At 49.9% G+C, this 22,067-nt stretch overlaps 2 protein-coding genes across 13 annotated transcripts in view; one reads left to right on the top strand and one right to left on the bottom strand.

Moving 5' to 3' along the window:
• PML (PML nuclear body scaffold) overlaps positions 1 to 334 on the bottom strand; it is a 41,890-nt gene extending 41,556 nt beyond the window's left edge. For 8 of the 9 annotated variants that reach the window (XM_079126616.1, XM_079126618.1, XM_079126617.1 and 5 more), the window contains exon 1: positions 113 to 334. In XM_079126616.1, coding sequence (XP_078982742.1) covers positions 113 to 241 — 129 coding nt within the window. In that variant the 5' untranslated portion in view covers positions 242 to 334. The remainder of the gene's footprint in view (positions 1 to 112) is intronic. The other variant, XM_079126624.1, reaches the window with a different exon arrangement.
• Positions 335 to 2,205: 1,871 nt separating this feature from the next.
• Positions 2,206 to 10,966, top strand: STOML1 (stomatin like 1). Of its 4 annotated transcripts, none has more exons than XM_079129363.1 (7): positions 2,206 to 2,443; positions 3,970 to 4,076; positions 5,101 to 5,250; positions 5,557 to 5,760; positions 8,966 to 9,161; positions 9,581 to 9,796; positions 10,412 to 10,966. In XM_079129363.1, the coding sequence occupies exons 1-7, from the start codon at positions 2,311 to 2,313 to the stop codon at positions 10,603 to 10,605; spliced, it is 1,200 nt and encodes a 399-aa protein (XP_078985489.1). In that variant the 5' UTR covers positions 2,206 to 2,310; the 3' UTR covers positions 10,606 to 10,966. The 4 variants fall into 4 exon arrangements, with proteins under 4 accessions (XP_078985489.1, XP_078985487.1, XP_078985486.1 ...); XM_079129361.1 differs by having other exon boundaries at positions 2,209 to 2,321; XM_079129360.1 differs by lacking the exon at positions 2,206 to 2,443 and adding an exon at positions 3,583 to 3,603.
• Positions 10,967 to 22,067: the final 11,101 nt, after the last annotated feature.

Here is a 22,067-nt window from a genome sequence, read left to right as displayed (position 1 = left end):
CTTCGTGTCACTCTTTAAGGTACTTGGCCTGATCTACATTACTCTTCCCAACTCTCCCTCCACAGCAAACCAACAAAGCCTAAAACCCCTTCATCCCCAAACCCATTTATACCTCTGCCGGGCTGTGGCTGGGCTGGTGGCCTCCGGAGGGAGAGTCCGGGGGAGGCATTGTGGGTGTGTGAGGCAGGACAGGGTCCTGCTGGAGGCCAGGAGATCGGGCGGATGCAGGCTCCTGCTGCATGGAGCCCAGCGCAGTTTCGATTCTCGGTTTGGATCTTGGAGGGCGGGAGAAGAAACCCAACCCGTGGCGTCAGTCAGAAGGCGGTCTCCCGAACTGTCCCCAAAGGGGAGGTACCGGTTGAAGGCCCGCCTCCGGAGAGGAAGTGAGACGGAGCTGGGGCGGGTCTAGGCGCCGACAGGCGGGCTGTGGGTTTTGAAGACTCGCGCAGAGCTGGGAGGAGGGAGCCCCAGAAGAGCAGCGGAGGCGCGGCTGAGCTCGGGAGGGGGAGCGAGGCTGAGCACTCCGCCAGGGAGGCTTTGAGTCATTCACGGTCTCACCTCTGACATAGCTTTGTGCCCACCCTAGCTAGCACCTGGGGCCCTGGGAACCAGACATAAACCACACACGGCCAGTACTTCAAAGAACCCCAGATCTAGTAGAAGAGCCAGCCTCCAAACGCGCAGTATTGGGACTGGCAGGAAAGGAGATCACTCATCTGGGATTTGAGGGAGCAGCGGGAATTCACCAGAGATACAGGGACTGACGGCAGGGGGAGGGGGGCACCTTAAACGACAGCCGGGCAGAAGGTATGGAGACTTGAAACAGGAGAGCCTGTCTGGGAGGTAGTTTGGGCCACTTTCAGATTTAAGAGGGAACTCATGAGGAATGTGCTAAGGAGACTGGACCACCAGGCAGCTTCCCTGGGTCAATGGCTCTGGCTTCAAACTTCAAACCATCCCAGGCACTGCACTAGTCCCTGCACGCACATCCAGTACTAAGTTCCAACATGGAATAGAGTAGAAGGGATGTGACAGGGCCTTGCTCTTCTAAAGAGTAGAGTCTGAGGTACATGTGTGAGTCAGGGACTGGAAGGAGATCCAACACCAAGAACTGTGAAAGGCTTCAGAAGAGTGCCATACCCTCCAGCCTGGTCAGTGCCCCCAGGCCTTCACAATCAGGCCACCAAATTAGGAGAAGTCAAATACGGTGGGTAGCCATATGTAGAAGGAATTTGGAAGTGGGCTGTGCTGGGTGTCGGGGGCAGGGAGTGATGAGAAGCCCAAGGAGACAGAACTGAGAAAACTTTATTTGCTAACTTTGGAAGGTAACCTGCTCCTAGCCTGCCCCAACATCTTATTGAAAGTTAACATTTTTCAGAATAAATTTGCTATTTGCATTTGGGTTTTCTAAAGACATGAAGAGGCAAGTGCCTTTAGTGCCTGGATCAAGGGGTGTGCTGCGATGTTCTGGTGATCCTGCCCTGTTAGCTTTAGGCTGTCCTTTCCTTCTGCTGTGCTCCCTAAGGTCTGCACATGGAAATGTTCTTTTGGTGCCAAAGTTCAGCCCTTCCCGCTCTGCTCTGTCCATAGTGACCTGGACCATCATTCAACAATGTACTGAGATCTGCTTTGGGACAGGCCCTGCTTGCAGAGCTGTGGGGACACAAAGCAATTATTTTACACTCTATGCCCTAGAGAAACTCTAAATCTACATAAGGCCTCCCTTCGTTTGTGAGATTGAATAGAGAGGGTTGAGAAGGCTGAAAACAGCATTTCCTTGATTCTGGAAATTTGGCTCCTGAATCTCCTCTTATGAAGCCCACCTTCCCTCCTCCATTTCTAAGTTCGGGTAAGATCTGGGAGAGGGCTGGGCGCTGTGGCACATACCTGTAATCCCAGCAGCTCAGCAGACTGAGGCAGGAGGATCTTGAGTTCCTCAGTCGGCCTCAGCGAAAGTGAGGCCCTAAGCAACTCAGTGAGACCCTGTCTCTAAATAAAATGCAAAATAGGGCTGGGATGTGGCTCAGTGGTCAAGTGCCCCTGAGTTCAATTCCCGGTACAAAAAGAAAAGATCTGGGAGAAGGTGGCAATGACCCCCGGGCTGCCAAGAAATCGGGCCACGCCCCCACGCCTGCGCGCAGTTCGGTCCTCCCAGCGCAGGGGGCGCCGTGTCCCCGCGGGCGCAGACCCGGGTCGGCCTCCAGCTCCTGTGCCCGGCCGCCGCCTGTGGCGACGCAGGTGAAGCCGGAAGCGGCGGCCGGCAGGGGTTGGGGCCGGCCGAAGCGCGGGGGCGTGTCCCCGTTAGGAATCATGCTTGGCAGGTCCGGGTACCGGGCCCTGCCTTTGGGGGATTTTGACCGCTTCCAGCAGTCGAGCTTCGGCTTTCTGGGCTCGCAGAAGGGCTGCTTGTCCCCGGAGCGGGGCGGCGTAGGGACTGGGGCCGGTGAGTGGTCGCCCAACAGGCGGACCGGGGGAGGGGAAGACTGGACGGTACCCACAAGCCGGAACCCTCTGCCTCTAAGGAGTCGACCGGCCTTGCGGCCTCGCACCCTAAAAGGAAGGACCGAGAAGGGGAACGACGTGCGTTGTGGAGAGGGGGCTGGGCCCGTTGCTGGGCTGCTTTTGCTGATCTGCCCTCCCTAGGGGCATGGCACTGCAGCCTCAGAGCTAGCGTAGCTTCCATCTTACCGAAATGAACCACATCACATTTCTCCTTGGCTTTTATCAGGCAGAGGTGTCAGGTTCCCATTATGCATAGTTCATCAGCACCCTACAGGTACCTGAAGAGAAATGGAAGAATATTCACCCCAGGGTAGAAAAGCAGGGACCTGCCATCTACTTAGTACCTGGAGAAGATGCACAGAACAAAAAGGCAGACCTTCAGCTACCCATTGTCTGTCCTCTCTCTGTCTTGCTCCAAAGCTGTCTGTGGCTCCTTTGGGCCACAGGTTGGCTCCCGTACTTCTCAGCCTGGAGAAGTACCTTGGAGGATTTGGACCCTCCCTGACCCTTCTATACCGACAGCTGCTCCTGTTCAAGAATTTCTTTCCTGCAGAGGTCACAGTGGGTCAGAGCCAGGCAGGAAGTGAAACCTTGGTGTCCTGGGCCTTGGAAAGCCCACCAGACATGAACTTCATGAAGGATGGAAGCAAGGCACCAGTCTACTTCCTGTCCAGGATTGGAAAAAGAGGAGCAGAGAATAAGCTCATCCCAGATTCTGGGGCTTTCTCTGTTCCACTTCCATCCTGTACTCCTGGCTCTCTGGTTTGGATGTAACTCATCTTCCTACCTCCTCCCTACCCCAACTACCACCACCACCACCATGCTGCTTGAATTGAAATATGCAATTTTGTTGGTTCTTAGGGCATTGGAATGGGGTGAGGAGTAGAAAAGAAAATTTTGTCTGCATCTCATGCTCCTATTAATGAGCAGTTAATACTGCACTCTCTTATTAATGAGCAATTAATGCTGCATCCCCATAGGCTAAGGCATTGTTTCCATAATGACCCCTTGAAAGCACACTTTCTGGGACTGTTGGTAGAGGAGGAATGTGTTATGCCAGCAGCATTCAACTCAAGCCAGCACATGTTTACAGATGCCCAGGTACTCCTGGCTCCATGACTAATCAGTATAAATCGCATGACCAATCGGCATAAATTGACAAGGGATTGATTCCTGTTCAGTCCAGTAAGGACAGCATCATATGAGTTGTACTCTCAGATTCAGTGATTTGCCTAGCAAAGAATAAAGACTCATGAGGGCTGTACTTAGAACAGATTAGTCTTGATGTATAGGGGGAGAGAACAGTACCTAATGAGCACGTGTCCAAAGATATGATTGAGAACAGTGAGACCAAAGTGTATGAAGGGGAAGGTGGGCAAAGTACACCTGACCGAGCTCATTGTACTTAATAGCTGTCCTGCCAAGCCATCTGGTGTTCCTTAACCACCTGTGCTCTCTCACCCCCAGATGTACCCCAAAGCTGGCCTTCCTGCCTCTGTCATGGCCTCATCAGTTTCCTTGGGTTCTTGCTGCTGATGGTAACTTTCCCCATTTCGGGCTGGTTTGCCCTGAAGGTAAGACTGGCTGGGTCAGCTCTAGGGTGGGTGGGTCATATTGAAGGGTTTGGCATTGATGAATGAATTCCTCATATTCTATATCTCCTGCCTTTATCACACCTCTAAGAAAAGGGTAATGCAAGAATTGTCTCTTTCCGTATTTCAGATGAGGAAACTGAGGCCCAGACTTGTCATCATGGGAACCAGTAAGAAGTAGAAACAAGTCTTCCCAAACTTCTAAGTCCTGGGATCTGGTCAGATATATTGGGTTAGGCCAAATTAGAAATAAAAACACCCAACTTGGCCCAGCAGGCAATTTGCAATAGGAAGTCAGACTTCATTTTCAACAAGATTTGGTACAGATGGAAAAAGGATGAAATAATAGAGCTGTAGTTGTAAATCACACCTTCATGCTGTGATCAAGGTGGAAGCTCAGTCAAGCCCTCCCCTTTGTATGGCCTAAGGAAACGGTTAGCTTCTCTAGAAAGCCTCTAGGTTTCTGTGATCTGAAAGGGAGTTCTTAGATGGTTCTAGATCATAATTCTGAAATGCTACTAAACAAATACTGTGTGACCTTGGACAAGTTACTGTGCACTTCTGGGCTTTCAGTTCTCAATTTCTTCAACTTCTTTAGGACTCCATGGATCTTAAGTTGGAACCCCTTTGTTTGGGGTGCTGTTAGAACAGCCCAGCCTTTTCCCCCAACTAATCCAAGGGCAGACAGTTTCCTGGTATGAATCATGTTTATCTTTAAAGAAAGATGAAGTTTCTCTATAAATCAAGTTAGTACAATGTGGTGATTAAGACACATGGCCTTTGGAGTCATTCAGAATTGTGCCCATTTCACTTAGGTGCTGTGTGACTTCTGAGTACCTTTCTGAACTTGACCTCTCTGCGTCTTGGTTTTCTTATCTAAAAACAGCTAAGGATACCTGATTATGACCAAGGCAAAGGGGAAGGAGGAGAGGAAGGGATCTGGGGAAATGTCATTGGTCAGCTTAGGCAAACCGCTTCCAACTCTTCCCTTTGCCATTGTGAACAGATTGTGCCTACCTATGAGCGGATGATAGTGTTCCGTCTAGGCCGGATCCGCACGCCCCAGGGACCTGGCATGGTTCTGCTCCTGCCCTTCATTGACTCCTTTCAGAGGGTGGATCTGAGAACACGAGCCTTCAATGTCCCTCCTTGCAAGGTGAGGGTCTTCTCAGCTGCTCTGGACAGACAGAATGGGGGCTTGTAGAGAGTGTTCTATGGGTGCCAGGGCATTGGCCTAAAAGTAACCTTCTGGGAAAGTGGGAGAAGAGAACAGAAAGTCAAGGATAAAAGCTTGGAGGGCATCCTCACTCTTTACATCTGACCCTATGTACTTGGAGACACCATTTTGCCTTTAAGGAGCTAGCTGTCAAGTGGGTGGGTCAAATTGGGTGGTCACAGTGGGCCTGACCTTGTAGCCCAGGCCTCCTGAGTGTCCTTTCTCTTTCATGGCCTCTCCTAACAGCTGGCCTCTAAGGATGGGGCTGTGCTGTCTGTGGGGGCTGATGTCCAGTTCCGTATCTGGGACCCGGTGCTGTCGGTGATGACTGTGAAGGACCTGAACACAGCCACGCGCCTGACGGCCCAGAATGCCATGACCAAGGCCCTGCTCAGGAGGCCACTGCGGGAGATCCAGATGGAGAAGCTCAAGATCAGCGACCAGCTCCTGGTAGGCAGCTCCTTGCAAGGTGGAGCTCAGAGGCTGGCACCTGGTCACTTTGAGCAAACAGATTGCTCTAACCTCAGTTTATCTTATGTGCCGAGAGTATAACCACCTCTGCTGAGCCAGTGATCTGAGTTGAGGAACAGAAGATAGCTTAGACCATAACCATGCTGGGCACACGTGATCCTAAGAAGGGGAACTACCCTAGTGGGAATTCCTGGGGCCCTACCTCTGTAGGCAGGCAGACTGCTGAGGTTCTGCCTTTCTTTGCTCTGATATCAACATGAGGTCTCAGGGGCCTCTGCAGTCCTGGTTGGGTTCAGGACCTGACTCTCAGTGTGTGTGGTGGGTGGTAGGTGGGGGTCCCTAGGGAGTTCTGTACTCATGAGGCAGCACATGGATTTTTGTGGGTTGGTTTTTCTTGTTTAGAACAGAACAAAGAAATATGAAGACATTTGAATCTTCTTCCTGGCTTCTCTCCATGTGTACGAAAAATGATCTACATGGAATTCACCTTAAATCCTTGTACTAAAAGATAGGGTCGATGTAAAGGCAGGGGCAGTGGCATGTGCCTCACAGCTACGCTCCACTCCTGCTCCCCCACTTTTGCTTGTCCTCATGGAGGAAGGTGAGAGAACTTTTCCCTCTTTCCCTGCCACTCTGATCTAACCCCAGAGGAGATGGGGTTAGAGGACAGGGAAGAAGTGGGATAATGCCAGTCCTGGAGCTTCCCAGTCCCTTCATCAAGAAAGTCAGCAAGCAGCCAGCTGGGTGAAATTCCTCGGACCCTTAGTCCTGATTGCAACAACTGCCCTCACATATGCTGTCTGTCATGGTTCACAGAGTCCTGTGCCCGCCCCAGAGTATCTCAGCTTCACATTTTTTGCAGCAAGAGGGCCAGTATTACTGGAGGGTGGAAACCCAGGCTCAGAAATGTCTCAGCTTGCCTCTAAGAGCCACAGGTGGCTGGGCATGATGGCACCTGTAATCCCAGCAGCCAGGGAGGCTGAGGCAGGATGACGGCAAGTTTGAGACCAGCCTGGGCAACTTAGTAAGACTGTTCAAAAAATAAAAAGAACTGGGATATAGCTTGGTAGGGGAGCACCAATCTGCATCTCAATAGACTGACATGTAGCTTAATCCCCAGTACTTCCCCTCTCACCTAAACACAGAGTCATGATCAAGGGCAGAACTGAACCTGAACCAGACCCCTTGGTTCCCCACCCTCAAAAAAGTACTTGATCTAATACAACTCAGACAATAATTTTTTATTCGTAAAACCCTATACCCCATTATAATTCACCTTTAGGAAAAGAAAAGTGGATCTCCGCCCTGTTGCACATTGCTTTGGTGTGAAAGGGGCATTCCATCCTGTGATGTGAAAGTCACTCAGGGTCATTGCCCAGACTGAGTGGGCACCTGGCAGAGTATGGGCAGTGCCTGAGGTTGAAGCCAAATCTCCCCACCCTGGTTAAGGCGTGTGTTTTCATTCTCACTTCCTCTTTTGCCCACTTTTCCTCTGAAGGGATTGCAGGCTGCCCCCTCACTTGCTGGCCCCTGCTCAGTGACTCACCCACTAGTGCTCCCAGACAGCTTCGCCCCTCTGCTGCCTTCCTGCAACCTGGCCCACCCCATCGCTCTTTGCAACAGGTCCTGCCTCTTTACACACAGGAGAAAAAACAAAAACAAAAACAACAACAACAACAAAACTCCAGGACAGGAATCTTTCAGCTTCTTCCAGCTTCAGCCTTCACTTCCCACCCTCTGCACCTGTGCTGCTTTTCCTTACTCATTTCCTGCCACTTGTTCTTCCTGAAGCTCATCCCTGCATGGGACAGTACTCTGGTCCCTACCTCTTCCAGCACTCCCCTCTCTTTCCCTACCTCTACCCCTCTCCCTCCATTTAGGTTCACTATCTCTTTATTCTTTCTTCTCTCTTTTCTGCACAGAAACATGTTCTCCTTTTGCTCTGCTCCCCTTCTACCCCCTACCCACCCTCTCCCCTTCCCTCTGGAAGGCTCCCATTTCTCCCATCCCATCCTCAACCTAGGCTTCCCCCAAGCTCCTGAGATAGCTCTAGTGGACGTTGTGGTGACCTCCCTCTTCCCAGCCCAGCAGACACTTCTCAGCCTTCCCTTATTTCACCTGCTGGCAGTGTTCGTCTGTGTGACTCCTCCTCCTCTGCTCCCCTTGACCTTGCTGGTTCTCCTGCCTTTCATTGTTCAGGTTCCTGAACTCTATCCCCTTCTCATCAGTCACCTCTCTGAGAGAGCTGAGCCACCCAGGACTTGTTTCCTCTGGGTACTGGTTGTCACAGCACGCTGCTCCAGTCTGACTCTCCTGAATCTTGCTCCCATTTATCCAGCTGCCTGCAGGACACTTGCTGTCCCACAGACACCCAGAGCTTACAAACAAACGAAAACCCAGTTATCCCCCGCCCTACCTCATCCTGTGTGCGTATTCTCTAAGTGAATACCATACTCTTGAGCCCAGAAAAATCACACCAGAAGCCTGCCTCCCCCACCCCTGTCCTCTGTGCCATGGCACATCCAGACAGCCATGAGCTGAGTGGCACTCCTCTTGTGCCTGCTGCAGCTTGGTGCAGTTGGCAGAGTTGTACCCCCTCAGTGTATTTGCTTCACTGGACCCTCCTGCCTTCCACCAAATCTGTCTCCTTTCTCCCTGCAATTTGAAACAGTGCCTTACTTGGTCCCCAAGCCTCCATCATCAGCCCTATCCAATCCAGTGTCCACACAGCAGCCAGGAGGGTGTTTCCAAAAAGTAAGTCTGCTCTGTCACCTGTGTAAACTCCTCTCTGATGCCCTTGTTGCCTCAAGAAATCCAAGTAAGTACGAAGAGTTCACCTCTGACACCTCAGCCATCTTCAGTCCCCCAGCCTACACTTTAGGGACTGACTAAATGGAACTGTGGCTGCTTGAAGTGCCCAGACCTCCAGGTTCTCCTCTCTGGGCTTTGCTCAGGCTGTTCCCTTTGCCTGAAAGGTTCTCCACCTGGAGAGTCCCTGACTGACAGTGTCTCCCTGCCTCTTGTTTGAGCACTCACACAGCTGGACTGTCAGTGTCCCCTGCCTGTGCTCCTCAAGGGCAGGTATGGGACCTCCAGGTGTACCTGTGGCCATAGTGGCCCACTCAAGAAGGTGCTCGGGAAAGGTTTATTGCATGAATTCCATTTCTCCCACACTGTCCTCCAGCTGGAGATCAACGATGTGACCAGGGCCTGGGGGCTGGAGGTGGACCGAGTGGAGCTGGCAGTGGAGGCCGTGCTGCAGCAGCCCCAGGACAGCCCAGCAGGGTCCAGCCTGGACAGCACCCTCCAGCAGTTGGCCTTGCACTTGCTGGGAGGGGGCATGAACTCAGTGGCAGGAGGTACCCCTTGTGCCGGACCAGGTGAGGAACTTGGGGACAAGGGGGAGGTGCTCTCGGCTTGGCCTGGAGCTGACTTCGCTACTTGCTCCCTTAATCAAGCACCTCTGCACAGTGCACTCTCTGCCTGTCTGTCTGGCCCATGCTGATTCTAGGGACAACCTAAGCTAGGTCTGTGAGAAGAGCCCAGGTTGTACGAGTATGGAGAGGCATGTGGCAGCTACGGTGAGAGGAGACAGCAGTACCTCTTCCTGTAGCTGTAAAGAGTGTTCCACATCTGATCTCAGCACGAGCGACTGAGAAACAGGATTCAGGTGTTTAAAGTAGAAACTTAGGGGCAGTCTCCTGACAGAGAAGGAAGTTGAACAGAGGCCAAAAAGGGGCAGAAGCCACCTGTCCCTGGGAACACACTGACCTGCCTGCCTCTCTGCCTTCCTGCCCAGCATTATTGGCCACCCCGGCAGACACCCTAGAGATGGTGAGCGAAGTGGAGCCACCTGCACCTCACAGCCTGAAGCAGCCTGTGGCCGAGGGGCTGCTGACTGCTCTGGAGCCCTTCCTGTCTGAAGCCCTGGTCAGCCAGGTTGGGGCCTGCTACCAGTTCAACGTCATCCTTCCCAGTGGCACCCAGAGCATCTACTTCCTGGATCTCACCACAGGTGCAGCTGCCCCTGCCTCTCCCTCACACGCAGTTGCTTGTACACCTGCCCCCCATGGCTATTTTTTAGACTGCCCCCATACCCAGTAGGAGCAAGGCTTCCTACTCCTGCCAATAATTTGGGGTGAACCCATGGCAGTCCAGGGCTCTGACACCATTTCTAGACAATAATTATCTGGGCCTTGCTCTCCCTGCTGTGGGAGGACATTTGAGATGGCCAGGCTACTGATACCAAGAGCCCTGCACATATAGCAGGCCTGCCACATGCCAGGCTCTGTGCTGAGCACTTTTGTGCATTCTATCACCTGTTTCTTACCATGAGCTTTGATTTAGGTCCCCTTCACAGATTTGCACTCTGAGGCACCAAGGGGCCTATAGGACTTGAACCCAGGGTATTAGAACCTGAATGGTGTGTGTGTGTGTGCTGGGAATGGAGCCCAGGGCCTCGTGCATGCTAACCGGGTGCTCTTCCACTGAGCTATGCTCCAGCCCTTGAACCTAAACTCCTAACCAGTATTCTCTGCTCCTTCCAGTGGGACATGCTGACTTCTCCTTCCCTCCATAGCTGTCTATGTCCCATGTCCCTACTAATGCTCAGTTTTCTTTCCTTCCACAGGGCAAGGCAGGGTGGGACATGGTGTGCCTGAAGGTGTCCCCGATGTGGTGGTGGAGATGGCTGAAGTAGACCTGCGAGCTCTGTTGTGCAGGGAGCTGCGGCCCCTGGGGGCCTACATGAGTGGGAGACTGAAAGTGAAGGGTGATCTGGCAGTGGCCATGAAGCTGGAGGCAGTCCTAAGGGCCCTGAAGTAGCAGCCCTGGCTGACCATCCATTGCCCAGCCTCAAGCCTGGCACCAAGCCAGGGGGGCTTCTTTTTGAAGGAGGAGGTGTTGATCTGCACTGCAGAAAGTTGAGACCCTGAAAAGTTCCAGGCCCAGCCAGGAGCCCACGGATGTAGGCTGAGGGCTAGCAGTAGCTGGAAGTTCCTGCCTGCGGCAATTAACTGAATAGGCCTTTGCTCCCACCGAGTGCCCAGCTGTGACCTGGCTACACAGAGTGAGGACAGGAGGACCAGGCCTGCCCTGCCCAGCTGACTACCTGAATGGAGAGGCAGGACACACAGAACCAGCCTGATGGCAGCTGGTGTGGCTTGTGTGAAAGACCAAAGTGCGTGGCTTGTGTGAAGGACCAAAGTGCATGGCTTGGGCTACAAGCTTCAGAGGGCATTGAAGAGGGTGGGGGAGGGAGAGGGAAGGTGGCTCCCAGCAAAAGGCCCCTGCAACAGGACTGGGCTGGGCCCACCCACCTGATTGCAGTTCAGACCAGGCTAGTGGGGGAGGGCATGGGACAGCAGGGCCTGCTGCTTCTATGGCCCCGCTCCTGAAGACACCTTGCCTCATCTGCCAGCTCCGTCCTGCATGCCTGACGAGCTGGGCCAGGGCAGCATGCAGGAAAGCCCTGCTCTTCCTGTACGCCTTATCAGAGGCTTAAAAGCCTCCAACGAATAAATGTGGTGTTTCCAACGTGGAGCAGAGAAGTGAAGCGCGGCTATGGGCAAGTAGGGTGGGCCAGGAGGGGCCAAGGTGATCCCCCAACACCCCCCCTCTGCCCCTGCTACCAGCCCAGGAGGGACTGAGGCCCTGGAGGCTGACCTGGAGCCTGTGGATACCTGTAGTTCTTCCTGGGTCTCAAAGCCCCAGTATGCAGGGCCCACGCGTGCTTTCTGTTCTTTATGGTTGGGGGCACAGGTTGCCAAGGAAGAGGGGTGTGGTTCTGCAATCATTAACTTGATGTAGGACAGGGTGAGGGTCTCGTATCACATTCAAGAGAGGAGCTGGGGCACTGCTAACTGCTGTCCCAGCACCTCTGCTGAGGGGAGCAGAACAGGCTCTCTGCTCCAATGCTCCAGCTCACAGGGAAGCGGCCTCTGACTCTCCAGTGCTAAGAAATGAATCTCACTTCCTGGACAGACTTATAGGGGAAAATCCAGAACCAAATGACAAAAACCAGAACTACCTCCTTGAGGAACAGCCTCCAGCTTGTCCCCTGGTACTAGGCCTTTCCTCTGGGGCCCTTTTCTCTTCTTTGACACCAGGGCCCCTCCAGTTTGCCCCTCTCTCCCTGCTGGTACCACACTGCCTTGATAAGCCTTCTGCCTGGCCTGGGGTGCCTTCTTCAAGCCCAGCATGTACCCCACTGCTGCAGTCTTGGGGCTTGGTTGTCAACTGTGGGGCCCTCCTCAGCCCCAGCCTGCCACCCCTGCTGCTGCCCCTCTCTGCTCACCTACAGGCCCCTCCTCAGCCTGCTCAGGGCTTTCCAGCTGGGACTTTGTTCCAGAGCCTCCCCATCAGTCCCCACTGGCCACACTGCTGCCCCTGAGGCCCAGCAGGGCTGCTCCTCTTTGCCCCTGCCTGACCTCCCCTCTTGCAGCTGTCACTGTGCCTCTTCCCCACTGTCTGCTGCTGCACCTCCCTGCTGGGGTGTGAGCTCCAAGCAAGCACGATTCACCTGCAGATGCCCTCCGTGGCTGCTCCACGCTAAGTGGCAAGTGCCCTGGGAGTACCAAGCGTCTCCACCACGGAAGCTGGCTCTGTCTCTTGGTGGGGATCAGGGGGAGTAGTGAGGAAAATGAGATCACAACTTGAGAGAAACCGAAACTTCTCAGGTTTTCTTCATGGGTGTGGGAAGATGAACATAACTTTTAGGGGAAACTGAAACTTCTAGATGTCTGGGTGGAGAGTAAGGCCTCACATGGCCACTAAGTCCCCACCCTGTGAAAGGAGGCAAGGCCAGCCCAGTAGGAAGAGCAACCTTAGGTTCAAAGGCCACCAGGAATGGCTGGGTGAAGGGGAGGACATGGGTCAACCCCAGAAGGCTTCCCTGAGGAAGCCAGGCCTGAGGCTGCTGCTGCATGGGCCTTCAGAATAGATGGGACAGTCACCCTGCAGAGGGGAAGTCCCTGCCAGAGCCCAGATGGAAGAAGCAGGCTGGCACCTCTGGGGGACTGAAACCAAAAGCACGAGGGGGGTTGTGCAGGGACTGTGGTGAGGGCATGCTGAATTGTCCCTGTACTGATCTAGACATCCAAATAATTTAGATGATGATCTACTATCATCCAAGGATAGACCCAGGGATGCTTTACCACTAAGCTACATCCCCAGCCCTTTTTATTTTTTATTTTGAGACAGCGTCTTGCTAAGTTGCCTTGGCTGACCTTGAACTCTCGGACCTCCTACATCAGTCTCCCCAATAGCTGGGATTAACAGGCCCAGGTTTGATGTAATTTTTAAATAAGTATTTTCATTTTGAATAGGTAATACATTCACATGGTTCAAAAATTAAAAGAATTTTGGAGGCTGGGGTTGTGACTCTATGTCAGAGCGCTTGTCTGGCATGTGTGAGGCACTGAGTTCAATCCTTGGTACCACATAAAAATAAATGAAATTCTTCTAAAAAATTAAAAGAATCTTAAAGGACATACTATGAAAATCGTCCCTCACACACGACTCCACTACACCCTTCCCCACAAATTTCTCCATACAGTTTTCCCCTGCTGTTAGTTTAGTTTCTTGGTTGTTCTTTCAGGTTGGGATGTGTGTGTGTGTTGTGTGTGTGTGTGTGTGTGTGTGTTGTGTACAGGGGATTGAAACCAGGGGTGCTCAGCCACTGAGCCCCATCCTGAGGCCTTTTTATATTTTTTAAATTTTGAGACAGGGTCTGGCTAAGTTACCTAGGGCATTGCTAAATTTCTGAGACTGGCTTTGAATCTGCCATGGCCCTGTCTCAGCCTCCTGATCTCTGGGATTACAGGTGTACATCACCACGCCCGTCTTATTTTTTATTTTGAGACAGGGTCATGCTAAATTGCTTTAGGCTATTCTCCTGCCTTAGCCTTGGGAGTTGAGAGTCATCGGGATTATAGGTGTGTGCCCATCGAGCCTGGTACTGACCTCACCTCAAGAAAAAAAATTGTTGGTTTGTATTTTGACTTTGCTTATGGTATATTTCCATGAAATTAAATGACTTCTGAATTTGGAGACATAACAGAAAGACGGGGCTGGAGGTATAGCTCACTGGTAGAACACTTGCCTAGCAATCTGGAGGCCCTGCCAAGGGGCGGGGGGGAGGAAGGAAATAAAACAGTTCCATTTTGAGACCATTAAATAATTATATGTACTTCTTTCTGATTTTTGACCCACATAGAATTTAAATAAGCACAAAGTATAAAGTATGGGCCTACATTTTAAAAATTTTATTTATTTATTTATTTATTTTTTGTACCAGGGATTGAACCCCAGGGCACTTAACCACTGAGCCACATCCCCAGCCCTTTTTTTGCATTTTATTGAGAGACAGGATCTCGCTGAGTTACTTAGGTCCTTACTCAGTTGCTGAGGCTGGCTTTGAATTTATGATCCTCTTGCCTCAGCTGCCCAAGCCCCTGGGATTACTAAGATACATGCGCCCTGCTGGATCTACATTTTTTTTTTCAGCACCATGCATTTCTGTTTATGGGTCTATGGCTGGATTTTCTGTCTGTTCCATTGGGCTAATGTTTATCCATGTTCTAGGACTACTTTTTAAAATATCTGTGGGATTAATTCTTTTTAATGCTTTTAAAGAAGGTCTTCCTGTCTCTCTTTTTCTTTTAATTGAAATTCAGAATTACCCAGTTTACTTTTCTGTTTTTTAGTTGTAGATGGACACAACACTTTATTTTTATTTATTTTTGTGGTGCTGAGGATTGAACCCAGTGCCTTAAAAGTGCTACGCAAGTGCTCTACCACTGAGCCATAACCCCAGTCTAGTTAAATAAATAAATAAATAAATAATGTTGGCATGTTTATTTGGATCACATGAAATGTGTAGAATAACTCAGAAAATTGCAATCTTTATGACATTAAGTTTTCCTATTTATGAACATGATGTGTTTTTATTTCTTCTTTTGTATCCTTTAGAAAATTGAAAATACTGTTTCTATTGGTTTTGAACATTTCTTATTAAGTTTATTCCTAGATACTTTATCTTCTCCGATGCAGCTATGAATTAGATCTTCTCTTCCATTGTATTATCTGATCAAAATGCAATTGACTGAAGTAATTTTGTATCTTAGTAACTTACTATTTTAAAATTTTATTTCTAGTATTTCATCTTTGGTGTAGTCATATCATCTGTAAATGGTGAAACTTTGCCAGCTTTTTCTGATCTTTAAAATGCCTTGTCTTTTCTCATCACATTGGCTAGTGGGGGGAGGTATTTTTCAGATGGATGGGGTGTGAGACATAACCTAGTGAGAGGAAAAAGCCAGGCCCTTGGGAGGGAGGGAGGGAAGGAAAGAGAAAGAGAGTGACTTTCTAGAGGAAGAGAAGGAACTGGGGTCTGAGCCTTAGCAAAGGGACAAAGAAGTGATGTCTTGTCTTGGAGAAAGAAGGGAGGAAATATGGGGGTGGGTAATATTTGGGTGCAGATGGAAAATCTTGGTAGTTCAGTTCCATTTCCCAAGCTCTGGAATGTTTATTAATTGGAACAATTTCAAGGAAAAGAAGGGCTAATGGTAAAATCTTGGTCACTGACAGGGCCCAACCTGGGTCAGCCTCTCTGCAGATCCTCCCAACCAAATTTCATAAAGTGAGAAAGATGAAGGGGCTGAGGAAATTTATTTATTTATTGGAGGTATGGAGGCTGGGAGGAGTCAATGTCTGTCTCTTTCTAGTGGGTGGTTCTTGATTCTTTTCCTGGGCCAAGAGAAACCCAGCCAGGACAGCAAATCTTTCAGCAATGACCAAAGGCCAACATTATCAAGACTGGTGAGGGGGCAGTTGGTGCTAATTGAGGCCATGAGGCAGGGGTGGGTGACGGTCTGGGAGAACCTTTGAGAACAGAACAGGAAAGAAGCAGAAGAGAATTGATCTAATAGCTCACTTCACAGATCAGAAGACTGAGGCCCAGCAGACCCAGAGAGAATCCTCCCAGAAGGATTTGTGGCTGGTTCTTGAGCTATCTCATGGCTCCTAGGAATGACCATGGAGAGGCAGGATTGGCTTAGAATAAAAAGGGTCTCAAGATCCTTGAGTTGCTCTCCAAGTCTGACTCCATTGAATGGGGCTGGGTGAAGACTCTGGGGGTGGGGTCCCACCCCTGCAGCTCCAAATACTACCCCACTCAGAAAAGAGGTAAGTGGACAGAGAGAAGAGAGGGAGGTTGAAGGTGATACTCTCCAGGCCCTGAAGTCTTGCCCATCACAGTCCCTGATACCTCTGCAGAGAGCTGGGACTCCAGCATGCTTTTGTTAGATTTCCATCTGCCATATAATGGGCACTGGCAAGTGGTTTTTAAAATTAACTTGCTGAATAAGATGAAGAAATCTTAGATTTGCTGCAAAAGACAAGGAGAGAGAGAGAGGGGAAAAGGGAAAGAGGAGAGGAAGAGAGGAAGCATGGACTGCACAAGGAGAAAGTTGTAGTAGAGATGGGTCCAGATAGAACTGGAGAGGAAGGCCTGGCCTGCGGGCGGGAAAGATGGCAAGGTGCTCTCTGAGTTGTTCTGGGGCCACAGGACTCTGGTCCCGTTCATTCAATTTCCATTCCAACTTTGGCCTTGGAGCTGAGGATGAGAGAAACTGGCTCTTTAAAAGGGGTTCTGAGGCTCCCCACTGGCTTCTGGATCCCATGGGCACCCAAACTATGAGGCCTGCCACAGGGGTAAGAAAAAGCCTGCAGGTCACACTGGAGGGGCCAGAGTCACCCCTGAAGAGAAGAATCCCTGGGAGAGGCACCCAGAGGCTTCCAGGGGCAGCCTTAGGCTCTTGGGCCTGAGCCTCCTGTTAAAGAGCCCAAGAAGCCCAGTCTGAGCTTGTGGCGCCATCTTGTGGCACTGTAGGACATAGCTGGTTTCCTTTCCAGTAGCTTCAGGGGTCAAGAAGGGTCCTGAGGGGTGGTGGAGTGAGAACCAAGTGGGGGAACTTTGCTAAACATTGCTATCTACTTTCACAAGAACACAAACATCCCTGTTGTACCTGGGCCCAGGTGGACTTGGTAGGGGTGAGGGTAGGGAAGAAAGTTGGGGGTGTGACTAGGAGAAAATGGGAGGTGCTGAACTAGTTCCTTCCCACAGCTTCTCAAACATGAAAAAGCACAGCATTTCTATATTAAATATAACCCATTATTATAAGTGCAAAGTGATTTTGTAAGTTTTCCTTGGGAATTATTTGACCAGGAGTAATTCACTTACAGCACAATTCTCCACCATTCCTCAGCTCTCCATGACCACTCATTCACATTCTTGATGTGCTAACAGAATTAAAAGCTATTTATTCTACAAATTCTTTTCAAGTATGATGAAATTGTCATGAATAATATACTTAATAATTAAATAAGGTGACATAGAATTAACGATATACATTAGCAATAGATAATTTATAGACAATGTATGCTTTATAGAAATTTAATCAAGCATTTATTAATTTTAATTATTCTGCAGTTTTTAAACTTTGGAGCCAAGATTTTTCAGATTTTTAACATTTATTTAGGTCTCTGAAAAACTCAAGAACTTTGGCCATGCCCCTTGGAGACTTATCACCATTGAAAAATAAGTGTTCCTAATGACACCTGCCCAGAGAACTATAAAGAATAAAAGTGGGACACTAGATGAAAAGTACTTGGCACAGAGCCTGGTATACTCTAAGCATCCAATAAAGAGATGTTGATGCTATTAAACATATCTGAACACATATACTCACATATTCATTTATTTATACATTTAAAAAATTTATCAGGCTGGGGACATAGCTCAGTGGCAGAGCACTTGCCTAGCATGTGCAAAACCTTGGATTCAATCCCCAGCACTGGAAAAAAATAAAAATATTGGATACTCACTATGCGCCAGACAAGGCAATGATGTAGGTGGTAGTTCTATAGCAGTGAACAAGTTCAACCTAGACAATGCCTGTCCTTGTGGACTTTACATTCTAGTTGGGAGAGCTAGACATAAACAATAAGTATCAAAAATAAGAGAGCTCATACAGTATGTTAAGAGGCCATCAGTGCCTTGGGAAAGGGTCTGGCATGTTCCAGAATAGCCGGGAATCCAGTGTGGCTGGAGCAGCAAGAGGTAGAGAGTAAGGCCAGAGGGGAAATGGGGCTCCTTCATGTGAGGCCTTATAGGCCATTATGTGGACTTTGTGCAGGGTCCTGAGCAGAGGAATGTCAGAGGCTGAACGTATGAAGGGAAAATACATAAAACAGAATTCTGACCCACAACCTGCAGCCACCTGCCCAGGAAACCAATCCCTTTATCTACAAAAACAGCCCAGGAAGCCAGAGTGCCACAAGTCAGACTTATAGGAAGCCAGATGCTGTCTCTAGTAATGATATAGAGAGCAAAACAACTTCTGTAGCATGCAGCCCCAAATGGTCAGGACTTGATTAGTAACTGTCAGTTTCCCTAATTTTTGTCCCAACTTCCAAGTTAGGACCAACCAGAGAATGCTAAATTTGCACCCCCTATCCCATAGGGTACTGCTCACAATTATCCCCCTTCAGCTTCCCAATGCCAACAGTCTCCTTCACACTCGAAACCCTCCTGTTTTTCCTACTGTAAGATTTCCCACCCTTCTGTCTGCCTTTGAGTCTCTGTTACAATGCAAGCTTTGGTGGTCAACTCCCTTGTTATGGCAATTTCTGAATAAATAGATTTTGGGTTTCTCATTTGATTGGTCTTTAGTTATTTCTGCAAATGACAAATTCTGTCTTACATTTTAAAAAGCTGCTCTATTGAGAACAGACTGCATGTAAAAACAGAAAGACCCATTGAGAATCTGTTGCAATAATTTAAACAAGAGACAATAATGTCCTGGGCCAGGCTGATAACAGGACAGGAGTTGTATTCTGGTTACACTTTTTTGTTGTTGTTGATGGTCTCACTGAGTTGCTTAGGGCCTTGTTAAGTTGCTGAGGCTGGCCTTGAATTTGTGATCCTCCCACCTCAGCCTCCCAATTGGCTGGCATTACAGGCATGTGTCGCTGCGCCTGACTCATTATACATATTTTAAATTTCTTTCTTTGAAGTAATTATAGCTCCATGAAGTTTGCAAAGGAATGTACAGAGGAGTCCCATGCACCAGCTCATGCCAACATTCCATACAACCACGGTACAATAGCAAAATCATGGAATTAACATTGGCATGATCCACAGAGTTTATTCAGACTCATCAGTTGTATGTGCACCCATTTGTGTGTGTTGTTTGGGTGCAACTCCAGGAAATTTGAAATTGTATCTATACTGGGAAATACAGATGGTCCCCAAGATGTCTGGACTTATGATTTTTCAACTGGTGGTGCAAAAGTGATAAGCGTGCAATAGAAACCAGACCTTGGATTTTTGGATTTTGATCTTTTCCTGAGCTATTGATATGCTGCCTGATAGTCTTATAATGCTGGACAATGGCAGCAAACTGCAGCCCAGTCAGCCACCGCATCCTGAGGGGACAACAACTGATCCCCTACAGTGTACTCTGTGTTTAACCTAGGATATTCAATAGATTAGGGATAATAGGATTTTCAACTTAATCTCTTTTTTTAACTTATCAGAATGAAACCTCTTTTTAATGGAGAAGTGTCTGAATATAGTTGGTCTTTATTCTGGTTCCTGGCAGAAAGCTCCAAAACCCCTCCTTAAGTTTCCTGAGTGATAGGAGAGTCTTTAGTTCTTGACAACAGGCCCCTCTCAAACTCTCTGAGTTTATGCTAATGGTGGCTATTTGCAGAACCCTAGATGGCATCAGGAGGCAGGCAGGCCACTAGGAAGACCAAGTCTTAATGATTAGATCTTGAGCTTTCAGCCCCGTTCTGTGGCCTCCGGAGAGGAGAGAGGAGCTGGAGCTGAGTTCATTAACCAATGACTAATGCTTTAATTAATCAAACCTACCTAAAGGAACTTCCATAATACCCTAAACGACGGGTTTTGGAGTGCTTCTGGATTGGTGAGCACATGGAGATGCTGGGCAGGGTCATGGTTGGAGTAGGCCCTCTGTATCTCTGCCATGGGATACTTCTGAGTGGTGCCTTTTATAACAAGTTGGTGATAACAAGTTTAATGTTTTTCTGAGTTCTGAGAACAATTCTGGCCAATAATCAAATCTGAGGAAAAGGGATCATGGATATGATCCCTTATCCAAATATGTGGTTGGCCAGGCAGAAGCATAGGTAATCTGGGGGCATGGTACTTGTGACTGACTTCTAAAAATGGGGGCAGTGAAGTAGAGCTGCCAGTGAGACGCCCCTCCCCCCGCTGGAGCAGTGAACTCGGACAACTAGGAGCGCCGAAAAGGAGGCCACTCGGCACAGCGCTGGGACTCGGAGCAACCACTGGGGCTCCGGCGGCTGCCCGGGGGAGGAGTGGCGAGGAGAGCTGTGTGGACTCAGGACACCGGGGCCTGCCCTGAGGAGGAGGAGGAGGAGCGTGGCCACTTGGATTCGGAGAGACTGCACCAGAGCTACAGGCGGTTGCCAGAAGAGAAACTCTGCGGCGAGCTGTTTGGACTCAGAACGACGCTTCTGAACCCCGGGGCCTGCCCTGAGGACGAGGAGGAGGAAGAGGAACGCGGCCGCTTGGATTCGGGGTGACTACACCAGAGCTTCAGGCGGTTGCCAGAGGAGAGGCTGCGTGGCGGGCTGTTTGGACTCGGACCACTTCTGAACCCCGGGGACTGCTCGGAGGAGGAGGAGAAGCGCGGCGGGTCCTTTGGACTCGCAGTGACTGCATTGGCGCTCCAGGCGGCTGCTCAGAGGAGAAGGCGAGTGGTGAGTTGTTTGGACTTAAAGGGACAGCGCCTGAACACAGGGGGGCTGCCTGGAGAGGAAGCGTGGTGGGTCGCTTGGTCTTGAGTGGCCGCACCAAGAGCTCCAGGCGGTTGCCCATAGGACCCGTGCAGCGGGTCACGTGGATTCAGAGCCACCCAGAGCGACCACTCCTGAACACTCGGGGGGTTATCTGGAGGAGGAGGAGGAACGGGGAGGGTCACTTCGACTCGGAGTGATTGATTGCCCAGGGTTACGGGTGGTTGGTGGGAGGTGGAGGCACGCAGTGAGTTTCTTGGACTCCTAGTGACCGCACCGGAATACTGGGCAGCTGTCTGGAGGAAGAGGCGTGTGGCGGGTCTCTGGGACTCAGAGAGATTGTACGGGGCCCCAGGTGGCTGCTCAGAGGAGGGGCCGCATAGCCAGGCAATTAGGGGCAGAGCAGGGTCCCAGGATCTAGGAGGCTTCTGGGTGGAAGAGCCGCACAGAGACAGGCTTAGGGCGGAGCAAAGGTTCCAGGCCTGAGGGCATATTCTCTGAGGAGGGGCAGCCTAAGGAGATTCATCTGCGAAGGGTGAGGCTCCCAGGCCCAGGAGGTAGGGCCGGGCCCCTGAGAACTTTGCAGAGGAAGGCAGCCCAGCCCAGGTGGTAGCTGTAATTGAGGGGAACCTCTAGGAGGGTACTGACCAGCGAGACCTCCCCACCGGGTGAGTCTTCCCTGCCGGGTGAGGTTTCCCCACAAGGACGGTAAAACGAGAGACTCAGGCCCAAACAGGCCTTGCCTCAGCCCGCAGCCTAGGTCCCCTTTGGATGACCATTGGTCAACAAGTGGAGGCACCTCTGCCCACTAGCAGGGATTATACCCCTCCTGAAGGCCACCACTCCTAGAGAGGCAGCTTCCTTGTGGAGCTCCGCATTATCAACTTCCTCCAAGACTTCAGCCTACTGAAGGCTAAGGGGGGATATATATAGAAATCTTCAGGGACATTGTAAGTCAATAGAGGAAATCTGCAATATCTCAGCGGTCAACTGATACCTGAACAATATGAGAAAACAAGGAAAGAAAATGCTGCAAACAAATCTAGATGTTACATCAATAAAACCCAATGACAGCATGGCAGAAGAAATGACAGAAAAGGAGTTCAGAATGTACATAATTAAAATGATCAGGGAAGCAAACGATGAGATGAAAGAGCAAATGCAAGCATTGAATGATCGCACCAATCGACAGTTAAAAGAGCAAATACAGGAAGCAAAAGATCATTTCAATAAAGAGTTAGAGATATTGAAAAAAAACCAAACAGAAATCCTTGACATGAAAGAAACAATAAACCAAATTAAGAACTCCATAGAAAGCATATCCAATAGGATAGAACACCTGGAAGACAGAACCTCAGACATTGAAGACAAAATATTTAACCTTGAAAACAAAGTTGAACAAACAGAGAAGATGGTAAGAAATCATGAACAGAATCTAC

This window comes from Sciurus vulgaris (assembly GCF_902686455.1).
Source record: "Sciurus vulgaris genome assembly, chromosome: 2".
NCBI classification, from domain to species: domain Eukaryota; kingdom Metazoa; phylum Chordata; class Mammalia; order Rodentia; family Sciuridae; genus Sciurus; species Sciurus vulgaris.
This window is presented reverse-complemented; position numbering and strand designations above follow the sequence as displayed.